Source organism: Puma concolor, chromosome E1 (genome assembly GCF_028749965.1).
Source record: "Puma concolor isolate L17-30 chromosome E1, mPumCon1.1.hap2, whole genome shotgun sequence".
Lineage (NCBI taxonomy): Eukaryota > Metazoa > Chordata > Mammalia > Carnivora > Felidae > Puma > Puma concolor.
This window is the reverse complement of record NC_141680.1, coordinates 15,055,191-15,080,724: the sequence shown is the minus strand read 5'-3', so window position 1 is coordinate 15,080,724 and position 25,534 is coordinate 15,055,191. Positions and strand designations below refer to the sequence as shown.

Here is a 25,534-nt window from a genome sequence, read left to right as displayed (position 1 = left end):
GAGCCACCCAGGCGCCCCTGAACAAAAACAGTTTTTAAAAAAAAATTTTTTTTTAATGTTTATTTATTTTTGAAAGAGAGAGAGACAGACAGACAGAGTATGAGTGGGAGAGGGGCAGAGAGAGAGAGAGAGGGAACACAGATTCTGAAACAGGCTCCAGCCTCCAAGCTGTCGGCACAGAGCCCGATGCGGGCTCAAACTCACAAACCGTGAGATCGTGACCTGAGCCGAAGTCGGTGCCCAACCCACTGAGCCACCCAGGTGCCCCTAAAAACAGTTCTTAAATTTTAAAATATGCTTTACCTAACAGGGCTGTAGATAAATTTCTTAAATCCTCACTCTTACTTTCATTTCTACATCTCAGTGGTGCAATCAGTCAAGAGACTTTCAAATGAGGTGTAACGTGACACAAATCCATGTAGCATCTGCTATGCTGCCAAAGCTCTGTTGTTAACTATGGCTAAGGCAAAAACTGTGTCAAAGAAGCCACAGGCTACAGGAAACCATTAAGTTCTCCCCAGTATCTGCAGGAAAAGAAGGGAGTCATTCACTACAGATGTGCTGAGCAGGTAGCCACAGCCTCCTCGTTTTGACAGAACAAGCTCCAGACTGGTCCTGAGGGGAAAGGAGGGCTCTTCTTGCTCTCGGCCACTGCAGTGGAGGCTTTGCTGTTCTGCTGCGCTCTGAATGGCTGCTGCCCTAAGTCCTCCAGAAACCAGCAGAATGCCTGTGAGCTATTATTCTGCACAGACTATCATTATCTGGAGAAACAGAGCCAAGGGGCCAACACTGACGCCTGACTAGAATACAGACAGGAGGTGTGCTGGGAAGGACAGCCAGATTACCTCACCAACTATGCCTTATTTAAATGTGTATCAGCTCTGCTGCCATGAAGTGGACTGAATATTTTGTTGTCCAAGAGTGCAGCTTTCCTATTAACAGTTCAGTGGGCATTTCTATTGCTATCTTAATCTGACAGGTTACTCTTTAAAATGTCCTGAAATTGGGGTGCCTGGCTGGCTGAGTAGGTAGAACATGTGCCTCTTTTTTTAAAAAAAATGATTTTATTTTTAAGTAATTTCTACACCCACTGTGGGGCTCAAACTCACTAACCCAAGATCAAGAGTCGCATGCTCTACCAACTGAGCCAACCAGGTATCCCAAGAAGGGGTGGTTTTAACCCTACATCTGTATTTCCTTACTCTAAAAAAACAAACAATGGAAGGATAAATTATAAAACTGTGTAAATAGCGACCCATGCAGCAGTGAGGTTTCAAACACACAAGACAAGCTAGATTACTAAGTGTGTGTGTGTGTGTATATATATATATGAGATATGATTTTGAAATCATGTATTTTTCACAATTACAAAATTGAATAACACACAAAAAGGAATCCCTAAGAAATGAAATGAATGGGCTTGGTGGCATAAACCCGCAAAGAGGAAACATTCCAAATGACTTTAAAATCTATCACGAGACAGTCCCCACGGACAAAAGAAATGAAAAAACGACAAAATAGTTACTTTCACAAGTCATTTTGTTGATGATGTTAATCCTGAGACTGTTGTGGTGAACTGTGGGTCAAAACAAATGAATAATTATGTTAGCATGGTTGAGGATTAGGCTGACTTTTTAGAGCCCCCAATTTCCTCATCTAGCAAGTGGGGACAATACTTCACTTGTTAAGTTTAAATAAAATGACATAACATGTGTGATGATTCACATAACAACTCCTCCATGAAGTCAGCTCTGACTAGCCAGCCGGAACTGCTTTCATTTTAGGAGCTCCCTAACTCCTGACCATTCATTTCAGCACTTACTCAGACATAATTCTGTAGCAATGCTGTGTGTGCGTTTCCCTCCCATAAGACTAATCACCATAAGGATAGAAAATGGTGTCTTCTTTCTTTGGTGTTATCACAATGAAGATCATACTTAATAAGATAAGTAACTAAGCAAAGGGTCCTTAGCTCTGATTTTGCTCAAAAGCTCAGTTCCTTAATCCAATCTGTTTTACAGCCTGCTGTATAGCCTGGTACAGTGCTGGTTTTCAAGCCATTTAATAGCAGAATCTCTTCAAGAAATAAAGTCAGTAAGTAATATTGATGTAATCAGATCATCTCTGGTTAAAATGACAGCAAAGCCTGAAGTTCCAACCTGACATCTGCCCCAGCTGTCATCTCCCTGTGGCACCCTACACAGAATCCCTAACCTATCTAGAACCAGTTTGCAAACCTATGCAGTAGTAAAGAGAGCACTGTCAGGAGACCCCAGCTGTGACACTAACAAGGTTACCTGATTAATTTGACCCCTTCCCTCCATCTGCTTTCCAAAAGCCTTCTAGCTTTACTTCCTTAGACAGGAAAGAAATGTCTTGTATGCAGAGGGATAATTTTTTTTTTAACCAGAATTCCAGGGCAATGGTCATAACTAAGAGTGCACAACTTGCTGGGGCCACACTATTTGTCCTTCTTGTTTTTTTTTTTTTACTTTTATTATTTAAAAAAAAAATTTTTTTTTTTCAACGTTTATTTATTTTTGGGACAGAGAGAGACAGAGCATGAACGGGGGAGGGGCAGAGAGAGAGGGAGACACAGAATCGGAAACAGGCTCCAGGCTCTGAGCCATCAGCCCAGAGCCCGACGCGGGGCTCGAACTCCCGGACCGCGAGATCGTGACCTGGCTGAAGTCGGACGCTTAACCGACTGCGCCACCCAGGCGCCCCTGTCCTTCTTGTTTTGACAAGTGTTAAACTTCTGAAAGCAAAGCAAAGCTAAAATAACATCCTGAGCAATTAGACGAGAAGCTGGGACAAAGAGGCATTCTAAGTGGCTTGTTAAATCCGTAAAGAACAGTCCTCACAATATGCTTCCTTATATACATCATCAGTCAGGAATGATTGTACAAAAATTCTATCAACACCAGGACTCATCCTTTTGTTGCTAAAATAAATCCAGCTAAGAGCAATGGACTTAGTGTAGGCACTTGAATCAGAATTTTTTTTAGCATTCAGCACCAACAGCAACGAGTTAGTGGGCCCGAGATAAGTGAAAATAGAAGTTGCCATAGTAACTTGCACATTTACCCTAAAAAGGCAGGAGTGGGGGTGGGGTGGGGAAGTAGGTCAATATTTCTACTTAACTAGCTCTAGTCCTTGGCTTCCTCTCCTCATCGAAAGCAGCATCCTCCTACCTACCCACCCCTAACAGGAGCAAGAGGGAGAAAGCCAGGTGAGCATTTCAAAATGCAAGAGGTGGGAAGAGGTCCAGGTAGATGAAAGGAGAACCAAGAAGACAGCTCACTGAAAACCTTGCCAGTGCCCTGGGACCACCCCTGGGAAAGCAGTTGCTGATCAAGGGCACCAGTGCTAAGAAACTGTTGCTGGGTTACTGCAAATCAGAAATTGCCATTTTCCCTGTAGTGGTTTAAGTGCACCTAATGGAACACTTGGGAACATGTTATTAACAGCTTTGGATTGAGGAGAGCGGTGGGGTGGGAGGAGTATTCTGGTATGGGAGAACCTGAGGCCCTTTGCAAAAGGCATTCTTTGATGGTTGAAGCTATGAACAGAGCTCAAGGATGGCCTAAAAGGGAGGGAGAAGGATCCTTTTCAAAATAAGCTGATTTTGCTAACACAGAAACATAGTGCCCTTTGATATTTTCATCTGAGACAGCTACTAATCCAAGAGGGCAAAGGGGACTCTGGGTTCTGAGATGGCATGGAATGTGCCCAGAGCCCATTATAAGCTCTTCCACCTGTGGTGCCAACAAATGTGGGAAGCAGGTTAAAGAGAAATCATTTGGAAACAGATACAGTTCCACCTTCCTGCAACTGTTAATATCTGCACAGGGATAACCCAGTGTCTGTGCAGGGACAATCTAGGGCATTACTAATGATTTTAACCATTTGGTGTGAAAGCCCCAATATTCTAGAAAATGACAGAAAGAATAATCTGTCAGGAAAGTAAAAAAAAAAAACAAAAACCCAGAAACATCTTTTTAAATAGTGAACATTTTGGGGCGCCTGGGTGGCTCAGTTGGTTAAGCATCTGATTTCAGCTCAGGTCATGATCTTACAGTTTGTGAGTTTGAGCCCCACGTCAAGCTCTGTGCTGACAGCTCAGAGCCTGGGGCCTGCTTCCAATTCTCTGTCTCCCTCTCTCTCTGCCCCTCCTCCACTCATGCGCACATGTGCTCTCTCTCTCTCAAACATAAACATTAGAAAATAAATAATAATAAACAGTGAACATTTCAGGGGCACCTAGGTGGCTCAGTTAAGCGTCTGACTCTTGATTTCTCTGAGCAGCTCAGAGCCTGCTTGGGATTCTTTCTCCCTCTCTCTCTGCCCCTCCCCAGCTCGTGCGCATACACACACACACACACACACACACACACACACACACACACACACACTCTCTCTCTCTCAAAATAAATAAACTTAAACAAAAACAAAACAGTGAACATTTCAAACACTGACCTCTAGTCTCTCTATATTGCATTGTACAGAGGGAGGCATAGGCTTCCACAGGATAGGCCATTCAAACTTGACTGGGACACTTATTTCAACCCAGCAGCGCACCTAGTAGCAGAGTACATGGAGGACAGGCTCAGTTTTAAATCTGAGCCCATGTATACAGAAACATCTGCAAATTGTCCCCTGTACTCCTCTGTCCTAGGAGAGAAGGGGAAGAGGCTCACAGACACAGCAACATTTAAGACTTGAAAGACCAAGAGCAATCAAGACTTTGGGAAAGGAGCACCCATAATAAGCCTATTGTATGGATAGGGGATCACAGACCTGAAGGACCAGGTACTAGGCCTCCATAATTACTATGGGAAGAAGGGGCACAGTGCCCAGCAATGTGTGCATAAACTTAAGACAGGAGACTCCAGGTGACAAGGCTGATCACTCTTGTGAAGGAAATGTGAGAACAGATGCTTTCCTATTATCACCTCTCAGTACAGCCCAGAAAAATTACTCAGTCTAACCACTTCAGAAGTATTGTTCCTTTACATATAATAGCACAAAGGACAGAGAAATTTGTGGAACAAATCATTTGTTAAAACGTTCTATTCCAGAAAATGTTCAAGCTTAGGCATATGCAAAGTAGAGAGACTAGGATAATAACCTATACCCAGCTTCAAAACTGATCAATATTCTAGTGGTAATCTTAAAGCTAAGACAGAACCCTTTACTGGAATAATCCCTAAGTGTTACACATCAAAAGCCTGCAACACAAAATGGCAATTTCTGTATTCACCCATAACCCCAAGAGACAGCTACCCTATGAAAGAAAGCATATCAATAATAAAGAAAAATAAACAGACTTCAATTTCAATTCTAAAGGAATAGCCAACAGAATAATTATACCTGCAAGGTATTTCTACAGGTTATATGATCTAAATTTTTAATTCCCAAAAGACGCATTTCTAATTCATTTATATTTGCTAAACAAGATTCACGGTGCTGCCCAAACCCACAGAGAAAGGCTCCATGGTCACCAGTCAGCCTTATAGGACTGTGCCTTATTTTGTAACACTTCCCATTCTGACATAAGCATCTAGGGCAAACTTGAGGGAAACAAGACAGTACAGATTTATTTATGACCTACTGAAACCCACCATGTGCTGGCATTTGAAAAAGCTATAACAAAGTCTCTACTTACGGGCACTGTAACATCATCATAAAAACTCCAAGCTAAAGCCCATCTCATTGTCCGGCCTTGACAGAATTCAGTGTAGGTGACTTTAGGAACCTGAAACCAAGAAACATGTCATCTCATCAAACTGAAGTCATTCTACCAATATGTTTTTGGCTCCTGCCTCATGTTAATTATGTGTTGGTTTTTCTTTTTATCAGTTAACAAACACTACTATCCCCAGTTATGCACAGTTATCTAACAATCAATGAATAAATTATCTCTCAACAAAGTTGTGGATGTTTTCCTCTCCTAAAACATTATAGAGAATTTACAGTTCTGGCTTGAAGGTCCAAATATACAAAACACCCAAAATAACACAACTCCTTCAGAAAACCACTGGTAAATGATTCAAATATTTTTGTTGTTGTTGTTGTTATCTTTTCTTTCTTTTTTAAGGAAAGAGAGCCACCAAAGCCTGGCTAGATACAGCTATGTAGTCTCCCTTTTATCTATTGGATTTTATGGGAAAAAAATGAAATTACTTTGCAGCTGTTACAACTTTAACAAAGAAAAGGTGTGATAGGGAAAACAGGATGAGTACAATGTCAGAGAGAAACCAGAAATCAGAACCTTGGTTTCTGCCACTGATCACACATCTGACCCCCTTCTCTGAAAACTCACCTGGCTCATGCTTACTTGTGCCAAAACTTCATAAACTGGGAGAGAAGTCAGGGGGCAGTATTAATTTGCCACCTGCTTTTCAAAACAGAAGCAAGGGTCTGAACTCATGTGGATTGTACCATAAAGGGAACCACACTTGATTGAAGACCATTCTAGTTATAGCTGATCTTTGATAACTAGGCATGTGACCTAGAACAAGCCCCTTAACTTATGTAGACTTCAGTTTCTGTAATTACAAAGGAATCCGATGTGGCGTCGGTGGCAGATGGCACCAGGTTTTTTTCATTTCTGGGAGCTCTCATCCTGTTTTCCCCATCTTTCCTGTTATAATTGTCAAAGAAGGCCTTATAAAAATAATTTATAAAAAGCCTCTTTTAGCCCCAGAATTACAAAATTCAAAAATAAACAAACAAAAAAACAAATTTAGAGTTTTAAAGTATAAAAGCAAATTCTACACTCTGCCATCACAAGTAGATACACCAGAACAGCAATGATAAAGCCTTACCCCTTGTATGCGAAGTTCTTCCTTTAGAGGAGCCAAGCTGCATTTTTTCCCCAGCATACAGCTGTACCACCTAGGGGGAAAAAAAAAAGCAGAAGTAAAACACTGTTTCATATGGTTACATTTTTTAATTAAGTATTTCTCAAGCGAACAAAATGAGAACAGACATAAAAAATTCTGAGTTAAGTTCCAAGTGACAATAGCAAAAATTATACATCATGTATTTAGGAAAAAAACAAACCTAACAAATGAAAACAAGCCCAAAGCAAAAAAAAAAAAAAACCCAAAAAACAAAACCCACTTAGCCTCTCCAAAACACCACCTATACCATTTTAACAGAAATTATAAAATCTGGCATGAACCTGTATTTTGAGATGGCTTAACCTGCAAATAATTAAAGGATATTATATTAGTGTTTCAAAAGAACACGAAGTCAATTTCTTCTATAGAAAATACAAATCTAGAAGAAGGAGTGGGGAGAAGATGGAGTGAACTGGTTAAAAGGTAAAAGAATAGAATTTAGCCTATGAAGGATTAACTACTATGCTTTCCATCACAAGCAACTAGGAAACTTGACAAAATATACGTAACAACTGTTTTTCAGACATTGGACTACAGTGAAGACCTATGATCTCAGACAGATGAGGTGAGCCCCATAATTGCCAGAGCTTACTGCCTGAAGGAAATTTTCCAAGCAGCAATGCAGGGAAAGGTCATGCAAACAGATCCCAATAATCTTGCTGAATTAATGAGGGAGAGATGGATTTCAGAAACCCACACAGTAAGAATCTGAAGGGCAAAATACAAGAAAGGAAGGAGGTGCATAGAGAATTATGGCCATCTGCAGAAGAGTTCCCTGGAATATTCTGCAGAATAATGATCTGCATGTGTGTGAGGTGGAACTCTGTGAGGCTAGGGAAAGAATTCCCAGAAAGCAGTCAGCTGAACAATTCCTAGAGTCCAGACAGAGCTGGACTAGTTTGTAGTTCTACTGGCCAAAGCAAAAAACCCTTGTTAATAAAGGGGCATCTGGCAGAGTCCTAGAAAGGATGCTGCTTTGTAATGGGGCTAGAGGCTAGTCTATCTTTACCCTAATGAAGCTTAAAATTAAAAGCAAGACTCAAAAGGACCAAAGTGATCACAGATAACTTAAGTAAACATCAGTACAAAATCCAACACTCTTTATTTTTTTTTAATTTTTTTTTTTTTAACGTTTATTCATTTTTTTGGGACAGAGAGAGACAGAGCATGAACAGGGGAGGGGCAGAGAGAGAGGGAGACACAGAATCGGAAACAGGCTCCAGGCTCTGAGCCATCAGCCCAGAGCCCGACGCGGGGCTCGAACTCACGGACCACGAGATCGTGACCTGGCTGAAGTCGGACGCTTAACCGACTGCGCCACCCAGGCGACCCAATCCAACACTCTTTAAAGGAACACAATGAAATGCAGCACCCCAAAACATAAGATTTGCAATATGTAGCATCCAACCAAAAATGACCAGACATTAAAACAGGCAGAAAAAAAAAAGGGGGGGGGGGCAGGAAAATGACTTACAACCAGGATAAAAAAAAAAAAAAATCAATTATTAGAAACAGATCAAGAAAAGAGAGATGATGAAGTTAGCAGATGATGACATTAAAACAGCTCTTAGAAATATGCTCCAAGACAAAACATGGACATAGTACGGAGTATAAAGGAAGATATCAAAACCAACCAAATGGAACTTCTAGACATGAAAATTATGATACCTAGAATTAAAATTTCACTGGACAGGATTAACAACATATGAGATTCTGCAAAAGACCTGTGAACCTGAATACATACCAACAGAAACTACCCAAAATAAAACACATGGGGAAAAAAAATACACATAGCACCTATGACCTGTGGGACAGTATCAAGCAATACACATAAGTGGCATTTCAGAAAAGGGAAGAAGAGACAAAAAATATTTGAAAAAAGGGCCAATTTCTTCCAAAATTGAAAAAAATTATAAGTCTACACACACAAAGTCTAATGAACCCCACAAAGAAACATAAGGAAAATGCTATCAGGGTACCTCACAATTAAATCACTGAAAATCAGGGGAGCCTGGGTGGCTCAGTCTGTTAAGCAACGGACTTTGGCTCAGGTCATGATCTCACGGTTCATGAGTTCGAGCCCTGAGTTGGGCTCTTTGCAGACAGCTCAGAGCCTGGAACCTGCTTTGGATTCTATGTCTCCCTCTCTCTCTCTGCCCTTCCCCTACTCACACACATACATGCTCTCTCTCCCTCTTTCTCTCAAAAGTAAATAAATATTAAAAAAAATATTTAAATTACTGAAAATCAGAGATAAAGAGAAAATCTTAAAAGTACAGAGAGGCTGGAGACACTTCTGTAAAAAAAGATTTTATTTTTAAGTAATCTATCTCTTCATGCAACATGGGGTTCAAACTTACAACCCTGGGATCAAAAGCCACAGCCTTACTGACTAAGCCAGCCAGGACCCACAAGTCTTAGAACACTTTTAAAGGATTAGAATAATACAAAATATGGTCTCAGGCTGTAATAACTAATTAGACTAGAAAACAGTAAGAGAATCATAGTTTTCAGGTCATGATCTCATGGTTCATGGGATTGAGCACTGCATCAGGCTCTGTGCTGACAGCAGAGCCTGCTTGGGATTCTCTACCCCTCCTCTCCGTCCCTCCCTGGTATATGCTCATGCACTCTCTCTCAAAGTAAATAAATGAAAAAACTTTAAAAAACTTTTTTCTTTAAAAAAAAGAGAAAAGAATTCAAATATCCAAAACAATTTTTTTTTGGAAAAGAACAAAACTGGAGGGCTTACACCACCTGAATTCAAGACTTAGTATAAAGCTCCGATAATCAAGACAATATGGTAATGGCATAAATATAGACATACAGATCAAGACAATGGAATATAGTCCAGAAACAGACTCGCTTATATGATCAGGTGATTTTTAAAAAAACTTTTTTTTTTTTTTAACATTTTATTTATTTTTGCAAGACAGAGAGAGAGCAGGGGAGGGGAAGAGAGAGAAGGAGACTTAGAATCCAAAGCAAGATCCAGGCTCCAAGCCGTCAGCACAGAGCCCGATGCAGGGCTCGAACTCACAAACCGCGAGATCATGACCTAAGCTAAAGTTAGATGCTTAACTGACTGAGCCACCCAGGAGTGCCCTATGAGCAGGTGATTAAACAAAGGTACCCAAGGCTTGCTCTTCAAAACACATGGTTATAAAAATAAAAAGGCAGACCACAGACAGGGAGGAAATACTTGCAAAATACATCCTATAAAAGACTTGTATTCAACATTATATAAGGAACTCCTACAACTCAGTTAAGATTAATAAACAGATAAAAATATATAGGGAGACTTCTAGTTTCTAGTCCAACATGTTAAGAAGCTGGAAGTTGCCACACTGTTTAAGTAAAAGGCTGAACCAACTAAAAAATTAACTCTTCCTATATCCATCACAGAAGCAACTATTCACAGGGGAAACCACGGACTCTAAAATTAGAGAAACCAACAGGTGAATACAAAGAATCACAACTCACCAGAACAAAAATCCCGGAGCAAAACCTCCATGGGAATCAGTGCTGAGGTAGGGAAACTGAACTGCAGCTGACAAATTGCTGGAGACTCAGCAGGGACAGGTCTGAGAGAGAAAAAACCCAGGAGGACTCTGTCATCAGGACCCCAAAACTTTTATCAATTTTACATCCAAGAGCTTGACCAGGTTCTCAACAGTGAATATGGGAGAAAAATTCTCTGTGCTTCCAGCAGGGAAAAGGGAAAAGGAGTAATCCTCTAGAGCATCCTGTTCTTAACGAGGCCTGCCCTCAAGAGAAACTAGTTAACCAGATCTTAACCTGTTAAGGTATTATCAGAGCCTAACTGACATACAGGAATGGCATCATCCAACTCCAGCCTACTCTAGCCATCCTGTCCCACCAGGATGGAGGGGAAGAGAATAAGGAGGGACTGAGAAGCAAGTGTGAAGTTCACAGTCCAGAGGGACAGGCTCACTAAAAGACTGATCTATTCACACTACAGAATATCTCCCCTCTCTCCATACCTCACCCAACACATTACTAAAGGTCTATTTACAGCAGTTCCTTTTACGCAGTATATTATGTGTTTCTATTAAGAAAACTAACAAAACATACTAAAAGGCAAAAAACAGTTTGAAGACACAGAGCAAGCATCAGAACCACATATGGCAAGAATGTGGGAGTTATGAGACCAGGAATTTAAAACAACCATGATTAAGATACTAAGGGCTCTAATGGATAAAACAGACAGCATGTAAGAACAGATGGGCAATGTAAGCAGAAATGGAAATCCTAAGAAAATGAAAAAGAAATGCTACAAGTCAAAACCTCTGTAATGGAAAGAAGAATGCCTTTGATGGGCTCATCAGGAGACTGGACACAGATGAAGAAAGAATCTCTGAGTGTGAGGATAGCTCAGCAAAACTGCCAAAACTGAAAAGTAAAGAGAAAAAGCACTGGGCAGGGAAACAGAATACAATATCCAGGAACTGTGGGACAACTACAAAAGGTGTAAAATATGTATAATTGGAATTCCAAAAAGAAAAGACAGAAAGGCACAGAAAAATCATTTGAAACACTAACGACCGGGAATTTCCCCCAAATTAATGCCAGACACGAAACCACAGATTTGGGAAGGTAAGAGATCACTGAACAGGAAACACACACACACACACACACACACACACACACACACAATTTACAACTAAGGCATGAGATTTCCAAAATATGGAAAACCAAAGATAAAGAAAAAAATTCTAAAAGAAGCCAAAGGGAAAAAGCCACATTATCTATAGAGGAACAAAGAAAGAATTACATCAAACTCATCTTAAGAAACAACACAGGGGGGCACCTGAGTGGCTCAGTCAGTTAAGCATCTGACTGCTGGTTTCAGCTCAGGTCATGATCTCACAGTCTGTGAGATGGAGCCCAGTGTGGGGCTCTCAGGTTTGTGAGATGGAGCCCTACACTGGGCTCTGCACTGACAGCACGGAGTCTGCTTGTGATTCTCTTTCCTCTCTCTCTCTGCTTCCCCACACCAGCTCTCTCTCAAAATAAATAAAGAAACTTAAGAAAAGAAAAAAAAGAAAGAAAAAAAAGGAGCCATGCGAGAGTAGAGTGAAATGTTTAAAATGTTGAGAGGAAAAAACCCACCAACCTAGCTAGAATTCTGTACTCTGCAACATTATCCTTCAAAAGTGAAGGTGAAATAAGACTTTCTCAGACAAACAGAAATTGAGGGAATTTATTGCCAGTTCCTTTTCTAGAGAACTTCTCTTTAACATTTGCAAGGCCTTACAAGAAGGATAATTATATCAGTCAGAAACTCAGATCTATATAAAATGAAGAACAAGGGAGAAAAAAATAAGTGGAAGTTGAAAAAACAAAAAAATCAAAACTTTAAAAATTCTTTTTCTAAAATTTTTTGTTTGTTTGTTTGTTTGTTTGTTTGTTTATAGCGAGCACACACAAGCAGGGGAGGGGCAGAGACAGGGAGGGAGAATCTCAAGCAGGCTCCACACTGTCTGCATAGAGCCCGAAGTAGGGCTTGATTCCACAAACTGTGAGATCATGACTTGAGCCAAAATCAAGAGTTAGATGCTTAACCGACTGAGCCATGCAGATACCCTAAAACTTTTAAAATTCTTAATTAAGCCACAGGTAACAGTTTGTTAAAAATAATACCATGGGCACCTGGGTGGCTTAGTCGATTAAGCATCCAACTCGATTTTGGCTCAGGTCATGATCTCGTGGTTAGTGGGATCCAGCCCCGCACTGGGCTCTGTGCTGACAGTGTGGAGCCTGCTTGGGATTCTCTCTCTCCCTCTCTCTCAAAATAAAGAAATAAACATTTAAAAAAAATCACCAACAACATATTTGATTATGTATGCTTATGAATATGCATACGTATAAATGAATGACAACAAAAATAGAAGGGACACGAGGGGAATTTTTACATTTACATCAGCTTTATTGGGATTTAACTTGTATACAGTAAAATTTTGCTATTTTATTTTATTTTTTAAATGTTTTTATTTATTTTTGAGAGACAGAGAGGCAGACTGCAAGCAGGGGAGGGGCAGAGAGAGAGGGAGACACAGAATCGGAAGCAGGCTCCAGGCTTTGAGCTGTCAGTACAGAGCCCAGTGCGGGGCTCGAACCCATGGACCGGGAGATCATGACCTGAGCTGAAGTCAGCCACCTAACTGACTGAGCCACCTAGGTGCCCCTATTTTATTTTTTTCTTAAGTAGGTTTCATGCCCAGTGCAGAGCCCAATGTGGGGCTTCAACTCATGACCCTGAGAGCAAGACCTGAGCTGAGATCAAGAGTTGGACACTTGACTGAGCCACCCAGGCACCCCCCCCTTTTTTCTGTGTGCTAGATTATTTATTTTTTTTTAATTTTTTTTTTCAACGTTTATTTATTTTTGGGACAGAGAGAGACAGAGCATGAACGGGGGAGGGGCAGAGAGAGAGGGAGACACAGAATCGGAAACAGGATCCAGGCTCCGAGCCATCAGCCCAGAGCCTGACGCGGGGCTCAAACTCACAGACCGCGAGATCGTGACCTGGCTGAAGTCGGACGCTTAACCGACTGCGCCACCCAGGCACCCCTATTTTTTTTTAAATTTACATCCAAATTAGCATATAGTGCAACAATGATTTCAGGAGTAGATTCCTTAGTGCCCCTTACCCATTTAGCCCATCTCCCCTCCCACACCCCCTCCAGTAAGCCTCTTTGTTTTCCATATTTAAGAGTCTCTTCTGTTTCATCCCTCTCCCTGTTTTTATATTATTTTTGTTTCCCTTCCCTTATGTTCATCTGTTTTGTCACTTAAAATCCTCATGAGTGAAGTCATATGATTTTTGTCTTTCTCTGACTAATTTCACTTTGCGTAATACCCTCCAATTCCATCCACGTAGTTGCAAATAGCAAGATTTCATTCTTTTTGATTGCCAAGTAATACTCCATTGTGTGTGTACACACACACACACACACACACACACACACACACACACACACACCACATCTTCTTTATCCATTCATCCATCGATGGACATTTGGGCTCTTTCCATACTTTGGCTATTGTTGATAGTGCTGCTATAAACACTGGGGTGCATATGTCCCTTCAAAACAGCACACCTGTATCCCTTGGATAAATACCTAGTAGTGTAATTGCTGGGTCTAGGATAGTTCTATTATTAATTTTTTGAGGAACCTCCAAACTTTTCCAGAGTGGCTGCACCAGCTTGCATTCCCACAGGCACGCCTTTTTTAAAATCTAATTTTAAGTATGTAGTTCAGTGAATTTTGACAAATGCGTATAATACCACCATCACAATCAAGATATAGAACATTTAGGGGCGCCTGGGTGGCTCAGTCAGTTGAGCGTCTGACTTCAGCTCAGGTCTTGATCTCGCGGTTTGTGAGTTCGAGCCCCGTGTCAGGCTCTGTGCTGACAGCTCAGAGCCTGGAGCCTGTTTCAGATTCTGTGTCTCCTTCTCTCTCCACCCCACCCCTGCTTGTGCTCTGTCTCTCTCTGTCTTTCAAAAATGAATAAACATAAAATTTTTTTAAAAAAAGATATAGAACATTTACAGCACCCTAAATAGTCCCCTTGTGCCCCTTTGCAGTCTTCTCCCATCCTACCCCAGCCTCCAGTGACCCCTGGTCATTCTGTCTTAATAATTTTGCCTCTTTAGACTTTGATATAAATGCAGGCACAGAATGTTTTTGTATCCGGGTTTGTATCATAAATACAGTGGCCATTTCATATGGTTCCAACTTAATACATTAAATAATATAAATGAAAATCTTAATGTTTACAGAAGTATGAGAAATACCATTATACTGCTCTAGAAATAGTATGCACTACTATTTTGTTTTCATTATTTGTGGGCTCAACAACAGGTGACTGCCCCTATTTTGTTTAGTCAATCATTTTCCCCTTTGAAAATACAAAGAAATAATTGTTTTACCTAAACCACTTTAAACAAACCTGGGTAAATTTACTTAAAGCACAATCAATTCCATTTGGTGGTTTTAAAATGTTTAGGACACGGGGCGCCTGGGTGGCGCAGTCGGTTAAGCGTCCGACTTCAGCCAGGTCACGATCTCGCGCTCCGTGAGTTCGAGCCCCGCGTCGGGCTCTGGGCTGATGGCTCAGAGCCTGGCCTGTTTCCGATTCTGTGTCTCCCTCTCTCTCTGCCCCTCCCCCGTTCATGCTCTGTCTCTCTCTGTCCCAAAAATAAATAAACGTTGAAAAAAAAATTTAAAATGTTTAGGATAAAAACAATATGCTCCCTTTAAGAAGACAGTATATAAATGGAGAAATCATTAACCAGGAATTAAAAGCCTTTGGTATTTTAGGAACAAGATACAAAAAAAGAAATTAAGAGCAATTAGTGCTCAAATAGTAACAGTATAAAATAGGTGAAGACCTTTCCTTTAAGGTTACCATTCCTGTAGATCAGAGTCACCAGAAACCAAGAAACAGTCCAGAACAGAGACAAATCAAAGATATTCTAAATTTCCTCAGGAGATGAAGGGAAGCAAATATTTAGATAAGTAAGGCTTGTTATGGTTAAATATGTCATCGGTAGTTAACATACACTTGGCAAAGTACATATTTCTTTTAACCCTTGCTGTAAACTGAATACTAGACTTGTGAATCTAAGATTTAATCTCATCAGTATACTTAACTGTTTCCTGAAACACTTATATTTCTTATAGGACAAAGTTATAGCATGTATTAAAAAAAATTCTAAGCTGACTTCACTTTAAGAAATGCCTACCCATCAGATCCTAGCTACTCTCACAAACATCTTGTGACAACTAATCAAAATGCAAGTAGAAAAAAGATGAACAAAAGGAAGATCTAGCTACCCAGGAGACTTTGAACCCATTATACTATTTTAATGATGCAAGTAACACTGTACTCATTACAACATTTAGTAATTCCTCTGAGATAGCAGCTTCAAGAAAAAGTATTCTGAAATAATTTCAAACATACAGAAGAGTTGCAAAATTAGTACAAATGATTCCAGTATACTCTTCACCCAGATTCATCAATCAACATTTCCTCCATTTGCTTGTTCTGTATGTGTGTTTAGTTTTGTTTTCAATATTTGAGTGTTGGCTACAGTCATCATCATGCCCCTTTAACCCTTAATATTTTGGCATGCACATTTTAAAAACAAGGACCTTCTCCTTCATAACTACAGAACAATTATCAAATTGAGAAAATTTAACACTCATACAATACTATTATCTGGAATACAGTCCATTTTCAAATTTCACCAATTATCCCAATAATGTCCTTCATGGCAATTTTCTCCCCTGATGCAAGATCTAAGATCTGCATTTCATTTACGTGTCAAGTCTCTTTAGTCTCCTTCAATCCGCAACAGTTCCTCAGCCCTTTTTTTGTTTGTTTTTGTAACTTTCATGACCCTTCTATTTCTGAAGAAATGTTTTACAAAACCCCTCCAATTGGTTTGTCTGGAGTTTCCTCAGAGTTAGGTTCAAGTTATACACGCTGGGCATGAAGAACACAGGGTGCTGTAGTGTCCTGGGTGCAGCACATCAGAAGGTGATTACCTGCTTAAGGCGGGGTCCCCCAGGCTTCTCTACTATAATGTTACCGTTATTTCTTTGTGATTGTTAAGTCATCTGTGGGGAGATACTCTGAAATTGTTAACATCCTGTCCCTCCTCAAATTTTCCATTGTTGATTTTCCATGAATCAATTATTATAATAATGATGACAAAATGGTGATTTTTCTCACTTTATTGTTCCTTCTGCATGTACTAGTTGGGATACTGTGACAAAGAACTTTTCCTCTATCCCCTTTATGTATTTCATTTGCTTATTTTATTTAATAGGTTAAAATCAATTATTATCATTATTTATTTTGAAATCATATTGTCTCAGATTTGGCTTGGGCTACCTCTTGTATGCTTCTGACAGGTCATTTTTTGAACACTCCCTTACTTTTTGATACCATAAAATATTCCAGGCTCTTCTTAAACTTATACTTACCTAGCAGTGGAATCACCCATTTCTCCAAGGCGCCTGGTTCTTTTTATTTATGTTTTTTGTTAAAAACATTTTTTTTTTAATTTTTTTTTTTCAACGTTTATTTATTTTTGGGACAGAGAGAGACAGAGCATGAACGGGGGAGGGGCAGAGAGAGAGGGAGACACAGAATCGGAAACAGGCTCCAGGCTCTGAGCCATCAGCCCAGAGCCTGACGCAGGGCTCGAACTCACGGACTGCGAGATCGTGACCTGGCTGAAGTCGGACGCCTAACCGACTGCGCCACCCAGGCGCCCCTAAAAACATTTTTTTAATGTTTATTTACTTTTGAGAGAGAGAGAGAGAGAGAGAGAGAGAGGGAGAGACTGTGTGAGCGAACATGAATGGGGAGGGGCAGAGAGAGAGGGAGACACAGAATCCAAGGCAGGGGCTCCATGCCCTGAACTGTCAACACACAGCCTGATGCAGGGCTTGAACTCACAAATCATGAGATCACGACCTGAGCTGAAGTCAGATGCTGAACCAACTGAACCACCCAGGCGCCCCTACTGGTTCTTTTTAGTGGGGACTGGTTATTTTAAAACTTTTTAGGGGCGCCTGGGTGGCGCAGTCGGTTAAGCGTCCGACTTCAGCCAGGTCACGATCTCGCGCTCCGTGAGTTCGAGCCCCGCGTCAGGCTCTGGGCTGATGGCTCAGAGCCTGGAGCCTGTTTCCGATTCTGTGTCTCCCTCTCTCTCTGCCCCTCCCCCGTTCATGCTCTGTCTCTCTCTGTCCCAAAAATAAATAAACGTTGAAAAAAAAAAATTAAAAAAACAAAAAAAAACAAAAAAAAACCTTTTTAAAACACCAAAGCTTAAACTAAAGCGTAATACAGAAAAACAGACAGAAGCAGAAGTTTGGCATGTAAAGTGGACATGAGCATAGTCTAAAAATTTCCCTAGTTGTGGAACCTAACATTTCGCTGCCTATATTGAATTACCAGAATAAATGCCCCTCGACATGCAGAACAGCCCTAATGTCCACCTGATCTCAAAATTTATCATTTAAACTACCACACATTACAAATCTACATGACTAAAAATAAACTTTTATCTTCCGTTCTTCTTAAAAAGTAGCTTTAATGATTCACATACATTTTTACAAGTACAAGAAACACTGCAATAAGATTCTCCAAGGTAGTGGGACCAAGGCTTTTCATTCTTTGGTATTCCTTTTTATAACTGCCTGATGTACTAAAAATACATGCTTGTTGATTTTAACAACTCTCTACTTCGACTACTGAAAGTAGCACTAAGCACTAAGCAGTGTCTACCTATTATAGGTAGATATGCTATGAAAGCTGACACAGCTAGCTTGTCACAGCATGAACCACTGGATTCAACCTTTTCTCCCTAAGACCTTAGAGTAGTCACCAATCAATGAGGCTCTGCCCCCTTAAAACTTGAAAGAGAATGTAACTACGCATGTATGCATGATACCTAAACTAAGGTTATGAGAAGCACATAATCTAATTCATTAAAAAAAAGTAGCCCCTTATCTTTCAGGCTGCTTAATTCTCTATCTTCTTACTTTAGCAGGAAGTAAAAAATCAAAATACCAGTACCTACTTCCTGTGGAGCTCAAAACTAAGACATACATTTTAGGTTTTTAACTGAGAAAATCGTCTTCTACCGGAGAACAGGCTGGTATATTATCTGATCCCCAATACATCCCTACATTCTTTATCTGTGTAGTGAGTTGGTACACTGGAGCAAGGGGTACATTTCTTTCTAATGACACCCAAGAAACCCTTTTACTGATCGGCAACCCTATGATGGGTCCTAATCAAAGATGAAATCAGAGGTCAAAGATAGCCACCCACGTTACAGATTCATTAGATGTATCTGTGGAGGTTCAGTAACAAATGAGAAGTGGTATGTTCTTTGTAACACTGAAAAAAAGAATATAGTGCCCAATAATAAGGAATTAGTTAATTGTGGACTGTTGTCAAGCTATTTAAAATTACTGCTATGCACATACCATTAGCCACAAAGAAACACAGGAATGAAAAAAAATCAAGAGCAGAAAACAAAATTAGTGGTATTTATGATTATAACCACGGGAATAAAAAAAAGGGGGAACTGGTAGGAAATGCACCCAAAATAAGCTAATAGTTGCATCAAAGTGCTGAGATCAATGTTTTCTCCATTTGCTAATTTTCTGTGTGATTATATTGTTTAAGAGATAAAATCACAAATAATAGGAACATCTAACATTTAGATAGCACTTCAGTCTACATGTATATTCATATGTAATTTCTCTTCATTCTCTGAACAGCTATAGGAGGTATTATCTCCAAAGTTGGGAGTCTTTCAGCTGGAGAATTAACTAAAGGCTCAGGGATAAAATCTACAATTGTACCCTGCAATTATTATTTATAGTACCCCATAACTATACTAGCATCTACTTTAAAAAAAAAAAAAGAAGGGGACGGGGAGGGGCTTTTTATTAAAAAAACGTAACAAAGTTATTTGTAACATTTTCTTTCAACATAGTGGACCAGCATGTAAATCTACTGAACTCCTGGAACAGTCGAGTTAAAATGATCCTATTTAATATGAGATCTAAAGTAGCTATTATTATCCCATTTACCAATAAAAAACGAAGTTTACGTTTGGTGATTAAGAATGTGATTAAAGAATCACATTCAAAAGGCACAGGGGTGCCTGGGTGGCTCAAGTGGTTGGGCATCTGACTCCTGATAAGAGCTCAGGTCATGGTCTCACAGTTTCATGGGTTCGGGCACTGCGTCGGACTCTGTGCCGCAGCATGGAGGCTGCTTAAGATTCTCTCCCCCTCTCTCCGCCTATCCCCACCTCACATTCTTTCTCTCTCAAAATAAATAAATAAACTTAAAAAAAAAAAAAAGGCACAGATTATTCAATTTGTTGCCCATCACCAAATATACGGACTGTATATACAAACCCAGGAAGTATCCATCATCTGGCAGGGAGTAGGGAACAGAAAGGAAAAAGCATGAAGAGGAAAAGTGGTGAAACCAGTATTAAGTTGGAACTTTGTGAGATACAGATCTCTGACTCCTGAAAAATCATAAAATAATTGCCATAAAAGGAATGAACTACAGACCTAATAAGCAATGAATTACAAGACTGAAATTCAGGTCATAAGGAGTTTGATTAAGTGAAACTGATTATAAATAGATCTGCAAATATATCGACTGATCTATTTAGAAGGTTGGGTGAGTCTCTAAAAAAGACAGTGCTCTTTTTTTTTAATTTTCTTTTTAACGTTTCATTTATTTTTGAGAGACAGAGCAAGTGGGAGAGGGGTAGAGAAAGAGGGAAACAGAATCCGAAGGAGGCTCCAGGCTCTGAGCTGTCAGCACAGAGCCCAACGCAGGGCCTAAACTCACGAACCGAGACATCATGGCCTCAGCTGAAGTGGCCACTTAGCCAACTGAGCCACGCAGGCACCCCCAAAAGACAATGGTATTAAGTAAGCTTAAGTCACAGGCACAAAAATGAAAGGTAAGGCTGAAAAGCATTTGCAACTTCATCAACAACAAAAAGGCTGTCTACTTAGAAGTCCAACTGTACGCTAGGACTGCATATGTTGCAGGCTACTAGACTAGAAATCAGGATATCTGGGTCCCAAGTTTCTAATCTGTAAAACTAAGATACTGGATACCTTTACCTCCCAAAGGCATCCCAGCTGCAAAATCCTTTAAGATACAAAATAAAACACATGCATGCAGGTGCTGCTGTGCATGACTTAGGTGAGGCATGAATCGTAACAGGGAGGTGAGGCATCTTGAGTGCCATCACGGAGATGAGTGCAACAAATTTAACTCCATAATGTTAAAAACCCTGCTGAGTTCCTACACTTTTTCAGGAATAAGAAAAAAATTCTAGATGGGTAAGAAGCAGATGGTAGGGTTAAAATACTTGTTTTTAATCCCTTATTTTTCAGAGCTTCAAAATACAAGTACACCTCATTTTAGCATGCCTCCCTTTACTGCACTTCATAGACAACTGTGTTTTTTTTTTTTTTTTACAAATTGAAGTTTGTGGCAATCCTGCATTGAGCAACTCTATTGGCATCATTTTTTCAACCACCAGCGCTCATTTTGTGTCTCTCTGTCACTTTTTGGGAGTTCTCCCAATATTTCAAACTTTTTCATTATTACAGTATTTGCCATGATGATCTGTGTTGGTACTACTGTAACTGTTCTGAGGTGCCACGAGTCGCACCCATGTAAGATGGTGAACTTAACCAGTAACTTGTGTGTGCTCTGACTGTTCCACCAACCACTGTTCCCCTGTCTCTTTCCCTCTCCTTCCTATTCCCTGAGACACTACGATATCGAAATTAGGCTAATTAATAACCCTAACAAGGGTCTCTAAGTGTTCCAGTGAAAGGAGGGTCCACATCTCTCACTGTAAATCAAAAGCTAGAGATGATTAAGCTTAGTGAAGAAAGCCTGTCGAAAGCCAAGACAGGCCAAAAGCTAGGCCTTCTGTGACTGTCAGCCAAGTTGTAAAAACAAGTTCTTGAAGGAAACCAGAAGTGCTACTCAAGTGAACTCATGAATAATAAGAAAGCAAACAGTGTTACTGCTGACAGAGAGAGAGTTTTAGTGGTCGGGACAGAAGATCACACCAGCCGCAACATTCCCCTAAGCCAAAGGCTAATCCAGAACTAATCCAGAATTTCTCTTCAATTCTATGAAGGTTGAGAAAGGTAATGAAGCTGCAGAAGCAAAGCCTGAAGCTAGCAGAGGCTCCTTCACGAGGTTTAAGGAAAGAAGCCATCCCCATAACACACAACTGTAAGGTGAAGCAGCCAAGTGTTGATGCAGAAGCGGCAGCAAGTTATCCTGAAGATCTAGCTAACATAATGAATGAAGGTGGCTACATTAGACAACAGATTTCCATGTAGATGAAACAGCCTTATATTGAAACAAGATATCATCTAGGACTTTCATAGCTAGAGAGCTTTAAAGGACAGGCTGATCCTCTTGTCAGGGGCTAATGCAGCTGGTGATTTAAGTTGAAGCCAATGCTCACTGAACATTCAGAAAATCCTACGGCCCTTAAGAATTATGCTAAATTTATCCTGTTTGAGCTCTATAAATGGACCAAAGCCTGGATGACGGCACAATGTTTATAACATAGTTTACTATTTTAACCCCACTGTTGAGACCTACTGCTCAGAAAAAAAAGATTCCTTTCAAAATCCTGCTGCTCACTGACAATGCACCTCATCATCCAAGAGCCCTGATGGAGACACACAATGAGATAAATGTTTTCATGCCTACTAACATAACATCCATTCTGGAGCCCATGGACCAAGAAGTATTAAGGACTTTCAAACCTTACATTTAAGAAAATACCTTTCATAAGGCTATAGCTGCCACAGACAGTGATTCCTCTCATGGAGCTGGGCAAAGTATATTGAAAACCTTCTGGGGGAGCCTGGGTGGCTCAGTTGGTTAAGGATCTGACTCTTGGTTTCGGCTCAGGTCATGATCTCGCATTTCATGAGTTCAAGCCCTGCATCAGGCTCTGTGCTGACAAGTGCAGAGCCTGCTTGGGTTTCTCCCTCTGCTCCTCCCCCACTCATTTGCTTTGTCTCTCTCAAAATTAATAAACTTAAATTTTTTTTTTTTTTTTAAAGAAAGAAAACCTTCTGGAAAGGATTCACCATTCCAGATGCCACTAAGAACATTTGGGATTCACGGGAAGAGGTCGCAATATCAACATTAACAGAAGTTTGGAAAGAAGTTGATTCCATCCTGCATGAATGACTTTAAGGAGTTCCAGACTTCAGTGGAGAAAGTAGCCAAAGTTGTGGTGGAAACAGCAAAAGAACCAGAATTAGAAGTAGAACTTGAAGATGGGACTCAGTTGCTGCAATCTCATAAATGACCCTTGAATGGATGAGGAGATGCTTCTTGTGGATGAGTAAAGAAAGTAGTTTCTTGAGATGGAATCTACTTCTGGGGAAGATGCTGTGAAGACTGTTGAAATGACAACAAAGGATTTAGAATATTCCATAAACTTAGTATGTAAGCAGAAGTAGGGTTTGAGAGAACTGACTCCAATTTTAGAAGTCTGCTGTGAGTGGAATGTTTTCAGACAGCATCACATGCTACAGAGAAACTGTTTGAAAGAGTCAGTTGATGCAGCAAACTTCATTGTTCTTATTTAAAGAAATTGACACAGCACCCCAGCTTCAGCCACCAACAGTCAGTGGCCATCAACACTGAGATCGCCCCCACCAGCAGAGACATTACAACTCACTGATGTTGAGGGAAAATGCCCACATAGTCAGCATTTTTTAGCATTCAAGTATTTTTTAATTAAGGTATATACATTTTTAAAATATATAATATAATGCTGCTGAACATTTACTGTAGTATAGCTGTACATGCATGTAACTTTTATATGTACCAGGAAACCAAACAATTCATTTGACTTGCTTAATATCACGATATTCACTTCACTGCGGTGGTCTAGAACTGAACCCACAGTATATCCAAGGTATATGTGCGTACAGTTTTCAGAGTTGCATAGTGGTTTAAACATTATGTCAACTATAAAAATATGTAGGAGGACATGAACTGGTACTATGTACAAATGAAAAGTCAAAATGGAACAATGTGATATTATAAACAAGATTTATGAGCAATACTCTCAAAACATACTGCTTTATTCTCTTTTCAGTAAAAATGAGTTCTTCTCTTCCTAATTATCCCTCTCAATCTGCATGAATCCTAACAGAGTGGACAGGATTGCTGAACCCTATTTTCAAATCAATCATAAATGGGTAATGTTTCCCATCTGTGATACCAAGCTCAAAATGGTCAGCTCTCCAGAAGTATGATGAACTCTTGCAATTTATCCTTCTTAGCAAATGTGTACCTTTCATTCAATCGGGGGGCAGCCAGAACCAGGTATAGGCAGATCTGGAACATATTGATCAATTTCTCTTAGAATGGTGTTCCTATAAAACATATTTTTGTAGTTCACGTGGGACTTCAGTAACAGACCTACTGAAAACAACTTTCCTCATTTTCCTGGTTGGCTCCCATCCCCTCAAAAGCTGACAGATTCTGAAATGGCTACATGGCCCTGTGTACCTCTTTTCATAAGTTTCAGTGCTCTGTTACCTTAAGTTTACTTTACTCATTCAGACTCTTCCCAATGCTCAGTGTAACTTAAGTCACTTTCTTCTTTATACCCTAATCTGTCTTTGAACAAATCAATTTAAAGCAGAAACTTATTAACCTTTGGCTTCAACAAGGTATAAATAAATCCTCTGAGAGGCAGACCACCCAAAAATCCAGTCGCTTTCCACAAATCTATAAACTCACATTTAAAAAATTAAGATATCCATTGGTTTTGGAATTGGCCTTTTACTAAGATAAGCAGCATTAAACACATATAAATCCAAAAGAAGGAGAAAAAAAGTCTTCCTTATTCAGCAATTTCACTCTGGGTTTATACCCAAAAGAATTATAAGCAGGGTCTTACGAGATACTTGCACACCTGTGTTCATACCGTCATTATTCACAATAGATAAAAGAGAGAAACAACCCAAGTGCCCATCACCAGATAAATGAATAAACAATGTGGTATAGGGGCGCCTGGCTGGCTCAGTCGGTTAAGCGGCCGACTTCGGCTCAGGTCATGATCTCACGGTCCGTGGGTTCGAGCCCCGCGTCGGGCTCTGTGCTGACAGCTCAGAGCCTGGAGCCTGTTTCGGATTCTGTGTCTCCCTCTCTCTGACCCTCCCCCATTCATGCTCTGTTTCTCTCTGTCTCAAAAATAAATAAACGTTAAAAAAAAAAATTAAAAAAAAAAAAACAATGTGGTATATACACTATACAATGGAATATCAATATTATTCAGCCTTAAAAAGGAAGGAAATTGTGACACATGCTATAACATGGATGAACATTGAGGACATTATGCTAAGTGAAAGAAGCCAGTCACAAAAGGACAAATACTATACAAAGTCCCTACAATAGTCAAATTCATAGAGACAAAGAATGCTGTTTGCCAGAGACTGGGGTGAAAGGCGGGGAAAGAGGGATTGTTGTTTAGTTTAATGGGTAGGGAGTTTCAGTTTTACAAGAAAGAGTTCTGGAGATTAGCTGCATTACAATATAAATGTACTTAACACTACTAAACTATACACTTTATTTTTTTTAATGTTTATTTTTGAGAGAGAGAGACAGAGCGCAAGTGATGGAGGGGCAGAGAGAGGGGGAAGACAAAAATCCAAAGCAGGTTCCAGAACAGAGCCTGATGTGGAGCTCAAACCCATGAGTTGAGATCATGACATTAGCCAAGTCGGACTCTCAATCCACTGAGCCACCCAGGTACCCCTAAACTATACACTTTAAAATGTATAGTTTTATGTTAAAATGTAAGTTTTGGGGGTGTCTGGGTGGCTCAGTCAGTTGAGCATCTGAATCTTGATTTCAGCTCAGGTCATGATTACAGGGTGGTGGGACTGAGCCCCACATTGGGCTCCACGCTGAGCGTGGAATCTACTAAGATTCTTTTCCTCCCTCTGCACCTCCCCCACTTGCACAAGCTC

General features: G+C 40.2%; 1 protein-coding gene across 2 annotated transcripts in view; it reads right to left on the bottom strand.

The window, feature by feature from the left end:
- Positions 1-25,534, bottom strand: part of METTL16 (methyltransferase 16, RNA N6-adenosine) — an 83,280-nt gene that overhangs the window by 15,884 nt on the left and 41,862 nt on the right. For both annotated transcript variants that reach the window (XM_086686355.1, XM_025917619.2), the window contains 2 exons: positions 6,831-6,900; positions 5,669-5,758 (listed from right to left, as the gene is read on the bottom strand). In XM_086686355.1, coding sequence (XP_086542481.1) covers positions 5,669-5,758; positions 6,831-6,900 — 160 coding nt within the window. The remainder of the gene's footprint in view (positions 1-5,668; positions 5,759-6,830; positions 6,901-25,534) is intronic.